The sequence below is a fragment of the Siniperca chuatsi genome, linkage group LG9 (assembly GCF_020085105.1).
Source record: "Siniperca chuatsi isolate FFG_IHB_CAS linkage group LG9, ASM2008510v1, whole genome shotgun sequence".
NCBI classification, from domain to species: Eukaryota; Metazoa; Chordata; class Actinopteri; order Centrarchiformes; family Sinipercidae; genus Siniperca; species Siniperca chuatsi.
This window is the reverse complement of record NC_058050.1, coordinates 24,671,921-24,695,359: the sequence shown is the minus strand read 5'-3', so window position 1 is coordinate 24,695,359 and position 23,439 is coordinate 24,671,921. Positions and strand designations below refer to the sequence as shown.

The 23,439-nt window shown below is 42.1% G+C and overlaps 1 protein-coding gene across 34 annotated transcripts in view; it reads right to left on the bottom strand.

Annotated features, from left to right (window-relative positions):
* The window catches only part of rims2a (regulating synaptic membrane exocytosis 2a), a 154,861-nt gene that overhangs the window by 68,814 nt on the left and 62,608 nt on the right, over positions 1 to 23,439 (bottom strand). For 21 of the 34 annotated variants that reach the window (XM_044207214.1, XM_044207216.1, XM_044207213.1 and 18 more), the window contains 5 exons: positions 12,715 to 13,664; positions 3,951 to 4,162; positions 2,581 to 2,700; positions 864 to 963; positions 562 to 685 (listed from right to left, as the gene is read on the bottom strand). In XM_044207214.1, coding sequence (XP_044063149.1) covers positions 562 to 685; positions 864 to 963; positions 2,581 to 2,700; positions 3,951 to 4,162; positions 12,715 to 13,664 — 1,506 coding nt within the window. Of the gene's footprint in view, positions 1 to 561; positions 686 to 863; positions 964 to 2,580; positions 2,701 to 3,950; positions 4,163 to 4,361; positions 4,430 to 12,714; positions 13,665 to 23,439 lie in introns of all 34 variants that reach the window. The other 13 variants (XM_044207231.1, XM_044207233.1, XM_044207234.1 and 10 more) reach the window with 1 other exon arrangement.

The window sequence follows — 23,439 nt, the reverse complement described above, 5'->3', positions numbered from 1 at the left end:
TGGATATGTTCCAACCCCTGTATTCCCTGTGTACCTGCTTGACTACACATGACAGTTTTTCCCCACAATTAACTCTTTCGAAAACAACTGGAGAAGAGAGTACAAGTGAAGTCTTTTTTGCCGGGCGGCGTTCTTTGGTCCCATATGAGGCCCGAGCAGATAGTCAGGGGGAGGTGAATAAACAAGATGGCGCCACTCGTTCACAAACAAATTCTGTGTGTATAGAGAACTCAATTCAAAGTTATTCTGAGTAATGCAGGCAGTGACGTGGCAAGAATGAGCCTATAGACATAAGAACTGTAATTGCTTTAATTAATCTAATGCATAATTCCTGCTTTAATTGGTTTTAGTTTGGCACATGCATGTTGTTCATTAATGTCTACTGTAAGAAATTATTTAAATCTGTGTTCTGATTGACTGAACACAAATTTAATTGTCTAATGAAATTCTCCTTGGGCCTAACACCTCAGTTACTGTCATCCAGTCCGTTACTGCTCACTAACATCCCACACTAACTGTCTTGTGAAGAGTATAGTGCGTGTGACAGCTGTGAGTTCTCACCCTATAGGCCGTGAAACCACCAGCTCCACCTGCGGCTCAGGCTTGGATTCTAGAATAATATTGTAAACTTCTTTAAATGTGGCTCCTTGTAAAAGCTTCCCGTTCCACTCCAGCACCTGGTCACCTGCAAAAACACCAGATATACAGAATGGCACGTGGTTTATTTCAGTCTTTTATGCTAGTGCTGTCTGTGTTGTGTCAGTGTAGAAAATACACATCATTATGCACCACTAGAGTATATTGAATATTACCAAATCCACTAATTTAATTTCTAAACAAAAGTTTGTGTGTGTTTTTAATACCTGGTCTGAGGTGTCCAACAGTGTCTGCTAGACTTCCTTTCCTCACTTTAGTGATAAAAGCACAAAGTCTACCAGATTCTGTCATCTTGCCTCCCACCACCTGTAGAAGCAGAGAGGTGACTGGATTAGCAGTAAAATACATGTGTAAACTAAACTTGAACTGTTAGTGTTATTATAACCACAGCATTAATGTGCCATGCTAACTCTTCATGACAAAACCTATGAAGATGTATCACGTGCACTGAAGCTTGTAGAAGAAGACAGATTTCTTTTCCTCAAAGTATCCCGTTGATGTCATGGCTTTAGCTTTAGCCTGTAAGGTATGAATCCTCATTAAAAGCATTTCAAGGAGAGGGTCAATGGTAAAAGTGCATCTCTGTTTTGTTTTTTTAAATGTCCAGGGCTATGTTTTCTTCCCCAGGGACACACTCTGGTGCTGCTCTGTGGTTCTGTAACAGTGCAGCCCCGTGGGCTAGAGCTGTACTGTACAGTCCTGAGCTGCTGTACTCCACTCTGCTCAGCTTACATGGGCATCATACAAATAAAAATCCCTCTTAATGGCAGCTGAATGCCAACATACAAAGGAGCTTAGGGGAGTCGGCTAAATGAAATGGCTTTATGTAACAGGCAGGAGCCAGAGAAGGAGGCTTGCAGAGGAAGAGAGAGAGAGATGGACAGTGAGGGCGAGGCTGGCAGCCTGACTGATGGACTGACTGGCTGGATTGCAGAGTTGGTTGGCTGCTGCTGAGCGGACAGAAACACACAGAGGCACTGAGCGGACACAAACATGCCATTTCAGGAGGATCATTCAATCAGTAATGATTTTTCCCCATCTTGCCGCTCTCTGTTCTCTCTCTTCATGGCCCACCATGCTCCTCTGGACTTTGGCTGCTCAGCTTTTTTACCAGTGTGCACCACCTACAGATTCATGCTACAGTGAAAAGGAGGGGAGGGAAACCAAAGCATCTACCACAACAGAAATTATTTCATATGCTTTCGGCAATGTAATGACTACACTGCAATAACAAACTGACTAAAATGTTTAAATCATGTGAAGCAAGAATATGTCCTATAGAAGTAGGCTATACAGCACTAAAAGCATGAGAAAAATACACACAGTAAGCATAGAATGTAAATATATTGGGGACTGTAATGGTACTATTCAATATATAAACACTGCAAAACAAATAATATTTCAACAGTGACAGGTTGTGACTGACTTGTTGTTGAATGCAGTTCATTAAAGTATTTCAATGTGAGTGAGTTCAGAAAATTATACAGCTCAATATCAAATGCTGCTCATTAATATTCATCAGGAACATAATCAAGTCTTTAATGAATATTAATACTGAGTAGCACTATGATGTAATCAATAATCAGAAGCCAAAGAGAAAATCAGTAAGCCACACACAAAAAAGAGGCCACAAAATAGTAGAATTCACAGCTGAAAACTTATTATACTGTATGTTAACATAAATGAACATAACCAACACTGACAGCCACATGCACATGTCAAATTTCCCCAGAATTCCTGGCTTTGATGTGCTATTAGCTGAAATCTGTTACTAACATACTTTTTAACATATATCTTATTTTGTAAGTAGAATGATGATGCTACAGCAGAAAGCTTGATGGTGCAGCGCCACTGTTTGAGATGTTCAGTTTTTCATACCTTCAGACACACACAGACAGGTAGAAAGAATCATTATAAGCTTACCTTCAGACCAAGCAGAGCTCCTGAGTCTCGAGGTACACTTCCATCTTTCATGCGCTTGTTGAGCAAAATACGCCCTATTAGGCGATCCCCATCTTTGGACGGCTGCCACGTCACCGGATGCTACAAGGTCAGAGTAACAACACACCTTTTGTTTAACAACTCACCCAATTGAATTTGATTACTTCAGACCAAAACAGACAACGGTCCATAGTGAAAAGGGGGCATGGGGAAAGTATTTAAAGTATTTCACTCAGGGAAAAAAAGTTCACACAAACTCTGTTGATTTATTTTTTAGATAGCAACATGCTCAATTATTTACATTTTAAAAGATGGAATATTAAATTCCTAAGCTAATCATGGACAAACTTATTGATGAAAAATAACACCTAACACAATAGTGTTAGAGCTTGTGTGAACCTGCCAGTATGAGGGTGGAGTGAGATTCATGCAGCGCCTCATGCAGAGTAAAGCAAGCAGCCCCAACACTCCTCCTCAAACCAGCTCTTCCAACTGGAGCAGGAAGACCGGAGTCTCACTCCAGTATTTCACTACACACAAACATACAACCACCATCAAGTGGAGTAGTGAGGGGAAAGCAGACAGCGAAAAGGGGGAAAAAGGTCAAGATACAAGAACATATGAGGTGGACCATGAGGTGCCAGTTTAAAGATCAAAAAGGATGAAAAATAGACAGCACAGAATAAAGCCATGAGACACAGATAGGGTGAAATCACAGACGCGCAGTGGAAGGGAAAAAAGAAAAACAAATGTTTTAACTTTTTGTGCAAAACAAATCCAGTCTTCCCTGTTTTGTGTGCTTACAATCATTTGGGTTTTGCTATAGAAGTGAGTGGAAAGTTGGGCAGGGGACGGGTTCTGTCTGGACTGGGTGCTGTGGGGTAGGGCAGCAGAGTGAGAGGGACGGGCCTGAGTAAAGGTGTTCCAACTGCACTAAACAGGACCGCTGCAGAACAAGAACACAACATACGGAGGAGAACGAGCATGCAACTAGGAGAGACCCACATTCCTGTGTGCCATGACAAACAGAGAGGTTGTGTGCCAATGCTCTTCTTTTACAACTATTGTAAGATGTGTAGTTTCTGTTTGGGCAGCAAAACAGCAAGTACAAGTAGCAAGCAAAGAGGGTGCCCCCAAAAGACTTTTTCGGCAACACCAAGCAAGGTGGAGCCAAAAGTAACCGAAAAACAAAAAGGAACGAAATCGCAAGAGAAATCAATTTATACAACGTCAAATAAAATCCAAAAAACAAACATCTCACCTATTTACACTTAGTGACAGAGAGCAAACAAAGACTGGATGGGTAGGTCATAAATAATAATAACAAAATGCAGGCTAGATTGTCTCAGTACCTTCTCACTATGGCTATGCTCCTCGTTTAGGGTAGTGCTACTGCACGTATCAACTCCCGAGTCTTTAACCTGCGGTTCACACCATGCCAAGTCCTCTTCAAATGAGTGTCCCCCAAAGCGCACCATTTTCTTTTGCCTCTCAGATAAGGTGTGTGTTGGCTCGGACATAAATGCTTGCTCAATAGTTTTTCTTTTTCCCCTTTGACTGTCCCCTACAGGTGTGGGATAAAAAACAGAAAGAAAAACAGAAAAACAACATGCAAAGGTGTAAATAAAACGAAGGAACTCATGAAATGACAAAAGACTCTGGGGGAAGGGGGATGGGGGGAAGAGAGAGACAGAGAGAGGGAGAGAGAGATGGGGGTTAAAGGGCAGTAGGGAGGGGTCAAGGCAGGGCTCCACATGTCTCACCAAAGACATTGGGGAGGCCTCACTGCTATGCCAAGACGCATGGTCCCACCAATGGCCATCCAAATCTCCTGTAAGGTGGGGGGAAAGGGCGCACACACACGAGAGAGGACAGCGAAAGGGACCAGTGAGGACACCACAAACCACAACATACAGACATTAACACATACACATACATACATGTAATACACATACAGTACTAACCAAGACGTCCAGATATTCATTTATGCGCGCACACACACACACACACACACACACACATACTGCTCAAACTCAAAAGGTGATCATCATGTGCAACTCTAACATCCCTGTGAAGAAAGAAAGATGCAGCTCAGGTAATAATACATAAAGGATCAATAATGATTTGACCACCTCAACACTGTACAGTAAGCGACCATATATTTTTCCTCCTTTTTTCCTTGTCCTTTCCTGCAGGACATGATTTAAATCCCAACATTCGTCTTTAACCTTGTAAAGATACTGACAACATGCAAACTCAACACAAACAGGACCAGAAATCAAATGATCTTAATATTGTTCCCATTATATGTGTATATGGTAAATTCAGAATTACTTTTGTGACATTTTTTGACAATTTTCCAACCTCTACTGGGTTCAGCGCTGCATTTAACATTGATGCACATGCTGTATTGCTTTTATAATTCCTAGGAATATTGCTTTGAAGGAAAGGAACAGTTTTTCCAGGACATCATTTTAATCCATTAATGAAAGTTCTTGTACATCTTGCTACTCACAACAAATGGACTATGGATGAGGAGTGGGGGCAAGAATCAACAGTATCCATGACACAAAGAAATGAGGTTTATGGGAAATGTGGTCGCATTTGTTTACAGTATCTGGGTTTCTTGCAGTGTTTTAAAGCGGAGGCGGGTCACCTCACCTGAAACAAAGACCAACTCATCTAACATAACATAGAAGTTGAAACACTTCTATGAAATAAAAAATGTAACCTATAGGGAAAAATAGCAGAGGCACCTTTTCACACAGCAAATGTCATATGTTTGTGGCTATTGTTTTGGCCATCATCTACTAACTAAATTGATCACAAGACGGGATGCATTAGGTTCTGGGTGGCTTACCACAAAAGCTAAACAATTTCCTGGGACCCTAATGGTCATTTGTCTTGCAACTCTAATATAGTTCTCTATTTTTCCATATCTTGGTTCAAAGGTGCAGCATTGTATTATACAAACACAATCAGAGAGGAGTATTTGTCAAAAATTAGGCTAATATTTCAACTATTATTCACTCCTCACTCCGCTGAAACATCTTTCCCCTTTTATTTTCATCTTAATTTCCAGAGAACAATCTTTAAAAAATCTTTGCTGTTACGTTCAAATCAGCAGACAACTCACATTTTGTTCAAACAAAGTTAGCTGTTATCTTATGCATCCGTAGGAGGGAGCAGGGCAGATCTCTGATGTGTTTAACTGGGGATTCAGATTGCAGTGCCACACAGCCTTAACTGACCTCAGTCTAAAGTGCACCAGGGAGCACTTTTAAAGATGAGGCTCTGATTACAACTTCTGTAGCACCAGTGGACACACAGCCTTGAGAAATACAGGCTGGGCAAATGTCTATAATGATATTACAGGATGGACGTTTCTGGGACATTTTTCTTTACTATTATTTATTTCCTCATCAATCACCAGTTGAAGGGTTTGAGAGGAGCTGATGGTGCTTAGATACCTACATGGGGGAATCAAGACCTATAACCCTATCTCTTGCTGCAGATGTGGTGCTTCCTTCAAAACAAACAGCCAAAAAGAGAAGACACACATACATTATGAGACAAATATCAAATCACTGTGAGCATTTGATCTTGTGGAAAGCTATGTATGCAAAACCAATATTGTCATTCTGCAGGATTTGCCGTGCTTTCCCACGTGGATGCACAGAGCAGAGAGATGGACAGAACTTTCAATATGATTAAGAGGCTTAAATATCCAAGCTAATTAGAAAGAGTGAAAAATATTGGATCTGAAGGTGGTACTAAGATTCCCAATGGAGAGTAGTATGGAGGTATAGAGGACTGAAGGTTGAGTCTGTCCAAAGACAGAGAGAACTCATTTCAGTTGTCAGAGAGATACTGCTGTCTGACTGCTGAGAAACTGGTTCTTTGTCCTGAGACCTTAGTGGGTAGCATACCTCTGCATTTAACATCCCATTATGAAGAGGCAATGGGCATTTAAATATTATTTGTTTACACTGGCAAGTCATTTTACAGTTCAGTAATAAAGTGAATTAAGAAATTGTCCCAATGAAATTGCTCTTATTAAAGCATACAAAGGATGAGGAATGGTCATTTAAACAATACATAAATCCTATTTGGTGCTGACAGACATTCAGCAGATCCTGGTCTTCCTTGTACTTGTGCTGTTGTTGATATACTTGTGTGCTTGTATGAATGTATAGCTGTAGAGAACCTTAGGGCCACAGGCACAGGGAAGGTCACCTGAAAACACTGCGCTTGTGCAGCCCCTGGGCCATTTACATCACATATCCCACACTTCACTTCAACTGCAAAGAGCTGTAGAGGATCTGTAATGGATCTATACAGGACAGGCGTCCTTCAGGCATTATCTAGCTGAGGATTCAATCTCAGGGAAATCAGGGAACTCTGATGGAAAGGCATAAAAATAGACTGCATATGCTTCTGGATGTAGAGGAGGAGGCAATGGGGGGCTGGAGCATATAAAGAGAGGAAGAGGAAGTGATTTTAAAAAAAAAAAGCTGCATGGAAGAAGAATGCTGTGTAAAGATAGTGCCACTGTGAATAAATATAGCCACATCTTCAAGTCTTCTAACAATATGAAAATATACACACAGCTGATGCAGAAATACTGTACCTAATATACTGACAACGAAGATCTTGTTTTAAAGGATAATTTATTACAACTTCTTATTTTCATAGCTGTGTCCATTGTTATTCACTGTATTATGATAACAGTGTACTCACCAAAGTAATTGCTGATATAGGTTCTTGTTTACAACCTGACAGTTTAGCCATATTGTCTGAGACAACTTAATTGGAGGTAGAAAAGTGAGCACACCTGAAATGTTACATATATTCCCACAAAGCACTGGCCTGCCCATCTGGAGCGATATGGGTTCAGTATCTTGCTCAAGGACACTTCGACATGTGGAAAGGACGAGCCGGGGGTTGAACCACCAACCCTGTGATGAATGGTCAACCTGCTCTTCCTCCTGAGCCACAGCTGCCCAATTTTGGCTAACATGGGGGTTTGTTGAAAACCTGTCTGATTGTCTGAGCGCTCATGTTTCTTGCCCATCTGATTTCCTTTTGTTCCTATATCTCAGCAATTAAATGTGTAAGTGCAAAGTAATTAAAGTGAAGGAATGATGGCTAAAACTATGAAAATAAAACTTAAGTTGGAATAAACTGTCCTTTAATAAAGCCATGTTTTGTGTCAATTTCCAGTTTGGCATATTTTAGTAGCACTGTTTTATCAAATTGGGACCTAGTTTTGGATATTATTTTTGCAATATAGTTGCGCAATTTTATTTTTTACAATGCACATTATTATATTACAAAAATGTTGCCCTTCTTTAGGGTGATGTTACAATGACCAACCTTCAGCATCATTGCCCTTTGTTATTTTTATTGTGTTTCAACACAATTATTAATATTAATATCTACATCCATACCTGCCAGAGTAAAATGCTCTCCAATGACATTTCAACCCTTACAATTCTCTTTATCTTCAGAGTTGCGACTAAGTTGCAAGGTCAGTCTGAGGCAAACAAACTTTCCTCCTTCCCTCTCTCCCTCTCTCCTATAACTATCCATCCATCAGCATAGGGAGGCTAGAACTACTTACTGTACACAGTTATGCACTGTGATAAAACATTATGGATGTCCCCAGACAGGCTTTGCCCTCTGCGGCCCTCTAACCAACAGCTGACAACAGTGATTACCCTCTTTGCCTCCCAGCTGCTATTCTGTCAGCAGCATAAACGCCATTGCCCAGTTCAGTGTGGTAGACACTCTACATTGAACAAGTCACTTGCCTAATGTGGCCATGATAGTCCAAACTGCTTAAGGCCTGCATTTATGATCAGGGAGAGGAAGAAACATATATAAATCACCTTATGTTAAGTCAGTGAGAGGTTTGTGTTTATTTGTCTATTTTGGATCTACTGTATTTATAGACTAAATTTAGATGCTACATAGTTTATCTCAAAGTTATATCAGTCATAGTTTCATCTTCACCTGTGCCTGTTCTTCCTTCAATCACACTCCTCCACCTCCCCCAACCCCCTCCCCAACCCCCTCCCCAGCCCACCCTCAATGTCTATCAAAAAGAATTTGAGGGGGTGCCAACATGGAGGTACGTACAGCCTTTCCCCTTTCTTTCCCCAAAGCTTTATTACCAGTGGCACGCCACAATTGGGCACTGATCCCCAGCGAGGCACTGTGTGGTTTTTCAGGGAGCAGGAAACTCATCACGGCCATAAATTGTGAGCATCAGCAGTCTGCGCCCAGCCCTGCCGTTTCGCCCCGGCTCTGAGGCCCCACAAAGTGCTGATTCAGGGCGAAGGCAGAGCACAGGCAGTGGCGGAGTTCACCACCAGCAGCCTCTCCATCACTTTGACAGCTCAATAAAAACCAGTGTAAACTATTAATTGGATCATTAATTATTGATGCTGTTTTTACTACAATTCAGGGGGAGAGAGAGGAAAAGAGGCAGGGGTGAAACAGTGTGTATGTTTAAACACAGTCTCCATGCTAGTAAGGTGATACAGTGTCATGTTACGCCCTTGGTGGAGGCAGATCTTAAAACATGAACTTATATTGTAAAACAAAAGGCCTAACTAACTTCTTTTATTGAGCACAAAACACAGTAGTGGTATCCATTAAGGTATTAAAGGTTAAATTAATAAGAATATATTCTAATATCCAGCTTGAGAGCACAGACTACAAACCCAACAGACTTACTGAGGTGCAAAAATGGATCCTAAAAGCCATTAATGAGGATGTAACTTAGGCTGTCACTACACAATGTCCACCTCTCTGCTGTAGTTAGCCAGCCAGCCTCTCCTTTTCTGTCTGTTCGGCACTATTATGAGACTGCATGTCAGGGGAATCAATAAAGAGGAAAACACAGGGAGAGGACCATCGCGATAAATCAGTCTCCAGCGCTCGCAGGCACAAGCCAGGCCCATTACAGCTGGCACACCCTGTCAACCCCCGCCCCTCACCCCCCCGCCTGGTCTCCCCTCCTTCTCATCCCATCAAGCCCTCTCCCTTCCTCAGCAGCCCCCTGGGGGTATCGGAGATTTGAGAGCATGACGTGCACCCTGCTTAGCCTGCTGTTACCCACCCATCTCCTGACCCAGTCAAGCTGAGTGCACACACCCCAAGATGCTGACGGGCCACATATGACCAAAAGGTGCTTTCTGCCCTCTTTTTCATCTCTCTACCACTCCGGCCTCACATGCAATTACAGTAGATGTTCTTTGCTTAGCTGTTCGGGCTCTTTTTTTTTTTTTTGCCTTTTCTCACTCCTGGTGAGGGTAAACGCTCTCTACGGTAGCTAATTAAACAGTGCTTGGTTTGCATGTTATAGTACATACTCGCAGATTACTTGACTGGGTCAGCTTTTTTGACTGAAAAGTGGACGTAAATCATGATCTGTGTCTTTTTGGGAGCATTTAAAACACCTGTGCAACCTTGTTCAGCTGATGTACATCTATGCCATTTCCACAGTAATGCTAAATTTATTCTATGTATTACCAAAACTATGTTTTGTTTATGGCTGTTATTATATTTCAGAGTGCAGATCTGACTGAATTATATAAGGTTTTTATTGATTACATTAATACACTCCAGAATGTCACATCTGGAGTGTGGGGACTTGAGTTTGGATCCCCTCTCTGCTGTCTGTTACATAATTAAGTCTACTTTGACATGGTGCAAACAAGGACACCCTGGTTTAAAAAAATGGTTCAGTAGAATTGCCTGAACCATTTATCAGACTCCCTGCATGCACCATATCACAGCAGCCTTAATTATGTCATAAATTAATGAAACTGCCGATTATACCTAAATAAAGATAGATCCATATAATCAGCTGTCCAAGGATGTTCTGTAGATCGTATGGAAAGCTATACATATTCAGGTCAACAGTTCAACCCTTTCTGTTGTTTTTCCTCTCTTTCCTACACAGGCTGACCTGTGGAGGAGGCAGACAGAAGCAGACAGAAACAACAGAAACTCTGACCCTCAAAACAGCCTGCTTTTCTCCCTATTTTCGTTCCATGGCTACCTGTAAACCTGGAAACTCCCACATCAATAATGTAGTGCTGGTGCTGGGCTGCTTCCTTTAGTGAGCAGAACAGTTACATAACAGTGCAGACCAACTGAATTCCTCCCCTTTCCTCTAGTTTAAACATTTCGAGCATGTGGCAGGCGCTTTGGTCTAGTGATACTGACAAAAGCAAACTGTGCTACTGTACTTTCCTCCTTTCTATCTTTTATTCCTCCATTTGTCAACTGTGCCTCCTCCTTTCTTTGTGTTTAAGGCTTTAAACATTTCTAAGGTAAAGGCCTCCGTAATTACAGGTTTGACAACAAAATCAATTTGCAATTACGACAACTGTCAACCAGGTGGAGTAGTCAAGAAGCTAACAGCCTAAACAATTGCTTTTGATGTTGATTCTATGCAAAGTGGCATTTAATTCAGTCACTCTGACTGTTTGCTTGCCAGTGCGTGTTTATACACTTGGACAAGTGCGCTTGTGTCTCCAAGCAGGTAGGACATTTGCCATGAGCGATCTGATGTCCATTTCTATTATCCTGTTGTAGTTAAACAGCAGGACAGGCCAGGCTGAGCCAAAACCTAGCATACCAATTCCATTAGGTACACTGTAGTAAACTGGACCCACTGTGTGAAGAAATAATTCACATTTTTATTTTAATTCTTAAACAGTCTTTGGACAGTTAAAATAAAACTGGTAGAGCTAATCTGAAAAATCAACAGCAGAACATGCAGTGCAAACCCCTAAAACTAATGCTCTGTATATGGGTCAATAAACCCTGTGCAGAGACATGGCATGTCTTTTTAATATTTTGCCCCCAGTCACGATCAGTTTTTACTCCCTTCCCCACTGGACTGAACCATAATCCTATCGCCACATTGTAATGGGCCACTGTACCAGGTATGCGTGGTAACAAACCAGTATGGAAGTCAAGAAGTCAAGGCTAACGGAGGAGGTACAGTATACTGCAGGAAAACATAATCACCCTCTGCTCATTACCTGCTTATAACATCCATTCATTCATATACAGCAGTGATGACATAAAACTACTCAATAAAATACACTGCAATTGTTATTAACTCAGCTCACCTTGTTTCACTAGACACCCACAACCAGTTATGTAACACTGTCCATTAGAACAGACAAATGTGCCATAAGATGACAGCAAAAGGAGAAGGCCTCGAGTGCAGTAGTTTTACATTCGTTTCAAAAAGCAGCCACACACATAAACACCCATCCACACTGTAACATATCTGGGTCATGAGTGCACACGCCTCCTCCTCAAAGGCACGAGAGCTGTTAGAGTTGATTAATAGATAACACACATAAAACGCAATAGTGCTTTGCACATATAAATAAGGCTCATTGTTTTCGGTTTTTAAAGATTTTTACCGAAAATGCTGGGATTTTATAAAAGAAGGAGATCGTTTTAAACCAATGTTACTACACGCATCAAAAGCTGTTTTGTTTTCTGCCGAAACAATTCACTGTTCACCAGTTTACAGTAAAGACAGTCCTTTTAAGAAGTGCTAAGCTCAGAAAATAGAAATTACAGAAACAGAGAAAATACAAATGAACGGCTGATTATGCAGCAAAGTCATTCTAAGGGAAAAAACATAGAACTGAAAATCAAAGTGCTTGCGCTAACAATTTATGTTTTTATCAATTCAATAAATTCAAGTATTTATTTTTCTCGAAAATAATGAGCCCTACACATACAAATACACATATGAACATACAAACAGACAAAGCACATATAGAGACTGTAGACTGGGGAATCTGAAGGTTATATCTGAGTCAACAGCTGCAAGAATCAATATCAACATGAGACAGCAACAATAACTCACTTATAATGAAATGAAATCTGTCTTTCCTAACAACAACATTATGTCAGTAATACTAGAAAAGGATGGCTTTATAATAGCATGAAAAAGCATCTGAGAAATGTGCATTTGTATAGTATAAAGTAACGCTAAATAAAGCTATCTATGCACAGAGAAAGTAGCAGAAAGAGGGCAGACTGAGTGAGGTTGGTGGTGTATGTGGCCCCTACCTTTCTCACTGACTGACTCACTCTCTATCTCCACATCCTCACAGCTGGTGTACTCCGGTGTGGTGGCCAGCTCCTCCTCAGAGCTGCTCAGCGACACCTGCCGCATCTTTCCTCCCTTTTTGGTTTTGTGGGGCTTGGGGGGCGGTGGTCGCACCGACTCAGACTGGTCTGAGCTGAGAGAGTCGTTCCTCAACATGCTCTCCATCTTCTCCCTCTTGGTCTTGCGGACAGCTGAACTGGGGTCCAAGTGGTGTTGCTGCCTCCTCATGGGATCACCGCCTACACCCAGGTCACCTCTCCGCAGGTCCCCAGATCTGTCACCCAGCACAGGGCTACGGTGCGGCGTTGGAGGGCTGTGGTTGGAGGTTCTGTGGCCTCCGAGGCCGGGACCCATTGGCCCAGGGGAGGAGCGGTCGACGGAGTAGGAGCGCTGTCCCACCATAGGCGGTCGGCGCTCGGTGAGATGCTGACGGGACAGCCGGATGGGGCCCGGGTCGTCCTGCTCCGTGTAGGCCAGGGAGACATCACTATGGCGGCGCTCGTGCCTCAGGCGGCCCACCTCAGCGTGCATCCTCATTTGCTCCTCGTAGGGCTGCGGCTTAACAGGATAGCGTGCCAGGTTGGGATCACTGCGATACCGCGCCTGGAATTCCTCCTGCCGCTGCCGCTGGAGGTCATACTCGCTGGGTGGTCCATCTAGCTCCTGGTCCAGCGGGTATTCCTGGGAGTGCCAGCGTCCGGGGCCCCGCCGGTCCCGGTAGCCCATCCGTGCCGCATCCACATCTGGGTACATGTGTGGGCCCCGCGGAGCCCGCCGAGGGTCCCCATCCCCATAGTCAGACGGTGATCTAGGCATGCCGCCGTCCGTCGGGGCATACTGTGAGTGGTCACCCCCCTCCCTTTGGTCGTATTTTTGGTTTGGATCCCTGGATGCAGATGGGCTTCGTTTCCTGTAGATCAAAGAGAGGGGAACAAAAGAGTGGAATTGAATGGTTGTCCACTTTGAATTGGATGTTCTGTGATTCTTTTAATATAGGCCTACAGTATATTTTTATTTTTTGATACTGCCAAATTAAATTTCCAGTGAGCATACAGTGTCTGCCTGTGTGCAGGTGGAATTGTGAGTATCAGTCAGACATTAGCCTCACAACGCTTTATCACACATCTCTGTGCAACTCTGCTGAGGCTGAAGCCTTCAGACTGTAGTCTATAGCTTCACTTTGCTTTGCCTTGTACTGCGTAGGCCTCAGTCCCTGTCAAAACCTAATGAAAGCCTGCTCTGTCTCTGTCACTCACACATATACACAGAAAGAGAGAAATGGGCTAAGCAGCAGGATGCATCACCACTCCCTCTTCTCACTGCAATAGACTCTATATGCTCTATAACATATTGCTGACTAATGCTCTCATTTTAGCACTTTTTTGGCATATTACCTTTAGATTTTACAGGAAATATGTGCAAGGAATAGTTGCTTTCTCCAAATACATGGAAAGAACAGATATTGACATTAGAAAAACATACACTCATGCACTGAAAATCCTGTTTGATTATTTAATTTGATTTAGAAGGTTGCGCAGTCTTCACACAGACAATGTTGTATCTAATATTTGACTCCTTTAGTGCCAAAGGCAATCTTTCATTTTTATTTTGATAGCATCTGATTACTTTGTTGATATAGGTGCTTAAATCATCATTATTTGCAATGCATTATAAACAACAGGATGACACAAGATTAACAACACAGCCTGCCTGGATATGACCTATTTGTATTTCCAAATTAATAGTGTGAGTGTGTGTGTGTGTGTGTGTGTGCAAGGGGAGAGAGCTGAGGAACCAGACAGTGTACTGAGAGTAGTGCATTGATAAATGATTCAGAGTTTCACAGACTGTATCTGTGTGCACAGTACAATGGACATGAAGGTATGTAGAGAGACAATAATTCTGTCTGAATTTATGAACCTCAGAGGAAGGTGCCTGTTAATTTATCTTGCTGCCTTTTTCCTTCTGGTGAAAACATCTAATGTCCCTGAGAACTTTAGAATAGACACTCATTAAGGTTGTACACTAAAATTCTAACATCATTAAACATATCATGTGACACAATCATGTGTCCTGGTCTTGATAAAATAGAATAGTCCTCTTTGTTACAAGACTGAAGAGAACGAAAATCTTGAAACAAGCACAGTTATGTTCAAAATTATGTGCAAATAACTTGCTAAGATGGATATTTTCAAGTATGGCTACAGTCAGGAGCCCCATATTTCTAAAATTAGCTATCAATCATATTATCATTGTCCAGCTGTCAAAAAGGAAACTAGCCAGAAAGTGGATGAAAAGCCTGGAGGAGGCTAACTGTGCGTTAATGCATTTATTCTTTTGTTGAGGATCAATTATTCATAAGACACTTTTCTCCAACATTTCTCCCACTTTTCCTCCAAAATAATAATGACATTTTGGTGAGGAAAAAGCTCTGTGAAGCATCCCTTTAATTTTGTACGTGACAACTTTCCATAAATTTCAAAGGGCTTCATAAATCACTGCTGCCAGTCTTGCTCACTGGCCAAGGTAAGGACTCCTCATGTGTGATTGGCTGATTCACTGACCCACAGAGGAGGATTGGTGCCTGGCTACTGGATCACAGATTATTGTGGGTTAGTCTGAGTATAATGAATGTACAGAACGATAGATATCAGCGCTGTGATGAGGCACATGTGAAAAAGATACTTTTAGTGTTCTCTGTGTTGAATTTCTATGATGAACACTGAATAATCTGTGAAAGTGCCAGCTTTAAGGAGAGACAGAAAGATGTATGAGCACTGTGTATAGTTCATGAACTACTGTACAGTTAAAATATGGGCTGTTGGGGCAGAAATTGAGCAATAGTGCGGTACAAAATGTACTAGTGTTGCATTCCAGCAACACAGCAAGATTTCCTTTATAGCAGAAAGGACATAATAACATAACCGTTTGGTCCATTACAGAAAAATCCCAAAATACTAGACAGCAAAACTGCTACTGATGTTTATTGAATTAGTCAATGATTGACTAATTCAACTTTTTTAAAGCTGCACTAATCAATATATTTATTTTAAATGATCAAATGAAATATGTATACGTGAAAGGGATTGCAAGTTATGATGAGAATTATCATCTGACTCTACAGAGCGTTTTAGTGTCTTTTAGCTCATTGTTTGTTTACGGCCCATGACTTCACTGTTTGATTCACTCCCACTAGTCTCATCAGCATAAATTTCAGCAGCGGCTGGCAGCTGTTTTCAGCAAAAAAGCTCTGATAACCCTACTGTATGCTACCTGTCCAGCACCAAACCGCAGACAAAGTTAGCGAAAAGGTGATGAACACAGTGATAGCCGCATAAGCAGCAGACAGATATTTCCCTCAGGAGTTGGTGGAAACCAAATGGAGCTGAAAAGAGAGGGAATATTGGACTGAAAACACAACTCCAACTGAATGCTAATGGTGCTCCATGTCTGCTGGATTACTAAATTAGGCAACATTTTGTTAACCTGTTTGCCGTAACAACTTTATAAGATGATAATATGTCGGTGTTGTGTTTATAGATTGTTTTGCTGCCCACGAATGGCCAGAAAAATCAATGAATGCTGCTTTAAATCTGATATTGACACAGTGATATTTTTCATATTAAAACTATTAGCGATATTTTAATATCATAATTGAATCAAATGACTCCCTGTAATGTGAAAGACCTGCTAGTACTACTGATACTGATAAGTAATATCTTAGTGCAGGTCTATGCAGCTTTCAACCAATTACCAATCTGCCTGTCAGGATGCCAATGTTGACCTGTTTCTGCTAGATGTATAGGTTACATTAGGCAAGAACTGGTGACTGCTGCTCTGACTTGCCCCCCTTCAGCAGTCAAAAGCTTTCGATGCAGCTTTGATGACTGCCTGCATTTCAAACAAAAATAATAGTGATTCACTCAAGTAGCTGGTTAATAAAAGTATTTAGATTTACCATTGTAAAATCCTGATAAAAGAAATGTTTTTCCTTAGAAAAAAAACATTTCTGAGAGGATAGACACCATATCTGAACAGACAAAGAAAATGCCACCAAAATATGGACAGTATTAGCCACAAACTGGTTGACTGCAAATGGAGTACAAAAAACATCTTAGCACCAAAGATAGTCATAGTCAGGACCGGCTAAAGGCATAGGCCACATAGGTGGTCAGCTAGAGGGCCACCTTCTGGTGGGCGCTGGTCGCCCTCAAAGGAAAAATGAAAGGTGTTAAATCAACAAGCTGCTGGTGTGTCTGTGGCTGCAGGAGGGCAGGGCTCCAGAGAGCTCCACGCCCAAAGGCGCACTCTGCAGACACTCTGCACTCACCTGACACGCATAGTTAAAAAAGGTCTGCCTTTATCAATCACTGATTTAATGCACCACCCGGTGAGCACGCTAAGTGACCTAAATCAAACACACCCAAGATGTTGACCAACAGGTGCATGCTGGGTCTGGCTAAATGCTAAAATGCTCATGTGGTGGATCCTCCAGCGGTGACTTCTACATTTGCTACATTATGAACTTCTACCTTCAGTGAGGTGCGTGAAGCCTGCTTTTGACAATTTCTGTCACTTTTTGGGACAGACAGGCTGAGTGGAGTGGTTATAATATGCACTGAGAATGGTCAAGCAAAGAGGTCAAAGACGTTGAACCAAGAGCAGATTGTGGGGGATTTTGCGGTGCACATAAGGCTCACAGAATGACATTCAGACAGGTGAGTAGCCTAAAACAACTACAGATAGGGACATCAACAACCACTGCGTTGCCTAGCAACATAGTGTTGTGTGTGCACGATGTGTAGAAACTTTGCATGTCTCTTTGCTTTAATGCTTGTTTGTGGCTGCAGCCGCTGTGGAGTTTATATTGTTTATACATCTCTGTGTTGTCTGTTTTGGTGATGTTTTATTTTGCTGTTAAAGTGGCAGTTATTTAATTCTGTAGTCTAGGCTACTGATTGTTGCAACGCCGCGGTGTCCATTGCTTATTTATTGTTGCTAATTGTGTTTAATTGTCTTGAGTTTTGTCCTCTTTTCTGTCGTAGAAAAGGTTTCAGTCGTAGTCATCTGGACACTGTTTTCTGAATCAAGACGTTTCGGCTCCCATCCGGAAGTCATTCTCAATTGTGAAAAAATTGGACGGGAACTGGAAATTTAAGCTAATCTGAGTTACATAAGCCCTGCCCTCAGGGAATCTGCCTGAGTATCTGTTAATAGCTCTTTTCTGGTTAATTCTAGGCTATACAGAGGAAATGTATATTTATAATTGATAATCAGTGGTATGCACAGGCTGCAAAATCTATCATACAAATGGAATTTATTGTTGGTTTGGACATAAGGGCTCAGTGTCTGTGATGTTGTTCAACTAGTGTTTTTGGATTGGCATTTAATGGTGTTTGTACACAGCCCTGACTCTGTAAATGCTAAACAAACAAAGTGGCTCAGACCGAGCCACACAACAGTATTCCAGCCATGATTTGTGTGTCAGGTAACGTTAAATGACTTGCCCACGGACATTCAGCTTCCTTTCTAGTTTGCCAAGATATGCTCCTGTTGTGATGTTAGCTATAGTAGCAGGAGAGTTGTGAGTATCGCTGTCTGGAGGTGCTGTGCTGGCTCTGGGAAACCGCCTCGTCCTCTCTGGCTGTTAGCTTCGCAGCAGCAACTGTAGCGACAGTTTGCTAACCCCCAACCTAGCTAATGTTAGTTACATTTTTGCTGTGTCGTTGTTTGCTCTATATCATGGTATTTGCCATGGAATTGGATTTCTCCAGAATCACATACCCCACCTTTAAATGATATGAATCTGAATGGCAAGCCAATAGCTAGCTATCGGGACAGTTCCCTCCTAGAATGTAAGGAATTGCTGAAATTCTGATGACCAATATCAGTGATAATGGCTAATCCATTAAAACATAGATTTCTGCACTGGGTTGCACCAGCTATGTGTAAATTCTCTCCTAAGATAAGGTGTAAAGTCGAAACTAAAGGTCTAGTAACTACTAGATAGCTTGTAACTAAATCAGCTACTAAAATTGGTTGCACCACGATTCCTTTTGGGCATAACCTAACTAGTTTGGATGTAAAGCCATAAATAAGGCAAGTGGCGAATCAACAATCAAAGATAGAGTTCCATCGTCATGGTTACCGCGCACATTAGCTTTCTGGCTGGCATGAGGCACTTGGCATCGTAGCATATTGTAGTAAGCTAGATTGATATTGAAATATATCAATAAATTAGTGTGAAATTACTGTGTAGCAGAAAATCTGCTGTTTTACCATTAGTAAGTGGGGGGGCACCAAATCCTAATCTTGACTATGGCACCAAAATGGCTAGAGCCGGCCCTGGATGTAGTGTGGTAGTGTAAACACGCACACAACAAAAACAAGACTAATGGATGTGCACTTTAATGAACACATCCTTATTTAGGCTACAACAAAGACCCAGAAAAAGTCACAGTGATGCAGCTAGCTCACACAAGTGACCTCTCCTTTCTGCTTCACATCAAAACAAATGCCTCCAATCACCTTAGCATCCAAACGCAGCATCACTAGTGATTCAGACGCGGCTGGAGAAACACATAAGGGTTGCTGCATTATTCATGATCTGCTCCTGGACACTAACTGAGCAGCGCTTCATTCACAAATCCAAAGTGAAGCGGCAGCAGAAATTATATGCTGGAGTAGGGGACAGGCGCCGTGACTTGGATGGGAGAAAATGTGGAGAGGGGTGTGGGAGTGTGTGATGAGCATGAGAAACATCTCTTTATAGTGACTCGATGATAATGGAAGGGTGTGTTATGTGTGCGCATGTGTATGGGTGCATGTGTTCACTTGTGCATGCTCTGCATTTGTAGCTGTGTGTGTGTGTGTGTGTGTGTGTGTGTGTGTGTGTGTGTGTGTTTTTTTGTGTGCTGCACTGGCTGCCAAAGAAATGCTTCACTTTGGCTCTCAGCATGTCCTCAGGGCTTCAGGTTAATGTCCCCTCTGGGATGTTGTCTTGAAATCCTACACCCTGAACACACACATGCACATAGAACATGCACAAAGCAACTACAACAAACATTAACAAACAGCCCTTTGACGAGCTCTAACTCATCTTGACACAAGTATCACATTTCCCTGCTCCCGTTTAGCCTTGCATCTCCTTCCTGTCCAAACAGAGAAATGTCTATGGCAGCTAGCAAGCAAGCTAACAACGACACTCCGCTCCATCAGCATATGCATCATGATGCTAACGCTGTCAGCCCTAAACCAGCCTTCAGTAAGTACAACAGAGCGGTGGCGCAGCACTAAATTTTGTACTGTGTAATATTCCCCCAGTGCTCCAGCTGCCACTGCTACTGTAATAGCCTCTCTGCAGATACCTCTGAGCTCTCCACAGCTCTGCCATGACACACTCTGCTGATCTTAGATTTGCATTCCATCCTCAGTGACACAGACAGAGATAGAGAGGGGAGAGACAAAATGTGAAAAGGGAAAGGGGGGAGATCATCGATAATGTATGTGAATTGGAAGAAGCGCGAAAAGAATTAAGCAGGGAAGATGCCAGTTAATTGTGTCCTATAGCTAAACCTGCAGCTGGTGTGCATGGTGCATTCAGCCACGCTTGTCAGGCTCAAGCACGAAGTGGCAGGATGGGGCACCATGGGATCGTGATGCCTCTGATGTTGCACAGAGGCCCGGCTGCTGCAACGATTGAGTCACGAACCGCACAGTGACGTACCCCCTCCATCACATCCCCTTATATGGCAAGATGCATGTGTGCTGTCACCACAGACATGACACTGAGCCGCGGCACAGGCAAGCGTGGTGTGCAGCAGATCGACCAGCAGCGAATCGTCCTAACAGGCAGACAATGTTTACTGTCTGCAAGGTACAGTGTGGGAATACAGGTAACAGCTGCCGTACTGTTCTGTACATTCCTGCTGTGGGAATAACAGCAGCCCTCGTTACTGCTGTTGTCCTGTTCTGAGCTAACTATAGAAATCCTCTGCTGTGACAGTGTATGAACTACAAGGACAAGGACGGTGATGACAATAAGATTCCATTTAGGGAGGGTGACAGTGGTCTCACTATACAGCTGGCAGAAGGACTTTTATAGCTAACATGGGAGAAATGATTCATGCACCTATGACACTGATAGTATGGCCGCTCTTTCTTTAATGGCTGTGATTTCTGATATGTGAATAAGGAAAAGGATCATGGTTTGACATCCCAAGCAAAGGAGTGCACAATGCATATCTCAGAGGGGTAAACCTTCATACTCACTGTAAATCAGAAAAGACACAGACATCTCTAAGATGGTGTGTAACCATTGCTTTCAGCACAGCCTTATACACCTCCAGTGCTCTAAAGGTAATTCTAATATTATAATCATCTTTTTAAAGTACACTCTCCTTATCAAAAGCAGCATAATGTATCAAATCCATGGCTCACAAAAATCATGGGATTACACTATGGCCCAGAAAGATTAAAAAGTGTGACCCTAAAAGATTAGAAGTGACCCGACATGCTCGCCATGATAAAACCTTTATATGCTGTTATTTTCCGCAACACACCACAAAAACCAATTGGTGAAATTCCCTGATGCACTGTGGTGTAATGAGAAGTGGGTCTGTCTGTGGTGAGGTTGTCCTACTCTGCCTCATCAGATGTGTTCCTGCTCTGACCTACTGACGGGATCTGATCAGAAACATCCACAGCCAGAACCCAGTTCCCAGGCTCCAAACGGACTAGATTGTCTAACTGTGTCGTTCTCTCAGTCGGTGTGTGTTTTAACACTGCCTTAGCTGTATGATGAAAGGCCCCTGTGGTCTCAAATCATTAACATTTGATGTGGGTTTATGATAAAAATAGGAGGGTTATCATACATACATTTACACAGCGCATCTGCAACACACAGGCTACTGATCAATTTATTGTACAATGAGAACACTTCAGACTTTAAACTCAAAAGCCCTGAGCAACCATCTCTACGTCACACAAACGGCCCATGATCTTTATGCCATCCTAGTGATGCATAATACTGGCTACAATGATAATCAGTCATTTGCTCAAAACTAGGATAATGATTATACATCACATTATTTACACATCCATCTTTAGTACAAAAAAATAACAGTGAATATAAACAAATAATAGCGCCACATACTGTAGACAAAATGCAGTTATATTACAGTTGCTTGTGTAGCAAAAATGCTCTAATTGCTCTTGGGAAGCTGGGAGCAGCTAATCACTGTACAATATGTTCAAAACAAATGCCTGTGATTGGTCAAACAGTTTAGAGATTTAACACTCTTAATGCAAAGCGTCATGACCAAGCATAATTACTTGTGGAAGCCAAAATTGTGATTTTGATTTAATGATTCATTTTGCCTCCCTATCTCATTCTGTCTGCCTTTCTTCCCCCTTCCTCTCCTCTCACTACTGTAATGACAACGATAGGGTTAGCAAAAGCGAGCGAGAGAGTTTGGCCTTTTCTTAGATTCCAGAATTCCATAGTTTGTGAATTTGACAATGTGGACCCATTTGCCTAGAGGTTATGTTGGTATTCCATTTAAAGCCAAAGGAATGCCACAAGCAAAAAGATCAATAATTGAATGAAAATGAGGAGTGATGAACCCTTCACAGATATTGCCAGTTTCATGCTCTCAGCTGCATGTGTAGGCACCTGGTACACACTGACACACACTTACTGTCTCACCACAATACCCTCGTTCAGCATTTCATAGATATTAGGTTGATACGAGGTTTAAACTTTTTGTAATGCCGTACAAACTAAAAGGCCATGATGAAGCTGCTGCTTTCTAATGCTGCTGTGACAATTATCCCTGAGACGAAGAAAACTACACTGTTGTTTAGAATTAACTGTTGATGATACAGCAAAAAAAAAACCAAAACGATTGATTGTAATGCCAAATGCACAACCTGTACATGCAAGCTGCCTTTCATTCTGTTTTGTTACGTTTTATAGACATCTGATATATCAAATGGCAATTACAATTATCTACTGGAAACACAACGTGCATGGCACACTATTATACAATTTAAATGTTCACATGTTCATATTAACTTTAATTGTAAGACCATTAAATAAACAATTTAAACACACTGCATTAGCATACATTCTGCATCCGAACTGCTTATCAGAGTCTAAATTATGAGGAATAACCAGCCTTACTGAAAGTAATTGTCGGATCCAGGGATGTAGCTCAGTTCAAATCTCTGCCTGGCTGCTCCACGCAAACACATGGCCTTCTGTACACAAACCGTTCACAAAAGCAGTCCAGTCAAATCCAAACTACCTAGTTTTAGGGCTGGCTCACAGCCTACGACCAGGGCCTTGTTGTTTTTCCAATCCTCTCTTCTCCAGCACTAAAAAATGTCCTTGTTTTATTTCTAGACGGCTATGGATGATCTTCACACAGCAGCAGTAAATGTAGTCTTGCAGCAGTGCTCTTTGGACTAAGTGTGTGACACCAGCTCTGTCTGCTCTGCCTCTGCTGCTGCTGAAGAAACATGTTAAATAAAAAAAGCCAAATGCAATCAAGGTGAAAATGCAACGCTGCCCCCGTGGGGATTGTGCCACCTCCACTTTGTGGATAATGGAGAGAAGTCAAATGAGAACAAATGAGTGGCGCCGTGCTGCAGATCTCTCCGCTTAGAGGGAATCTGGCCCACTA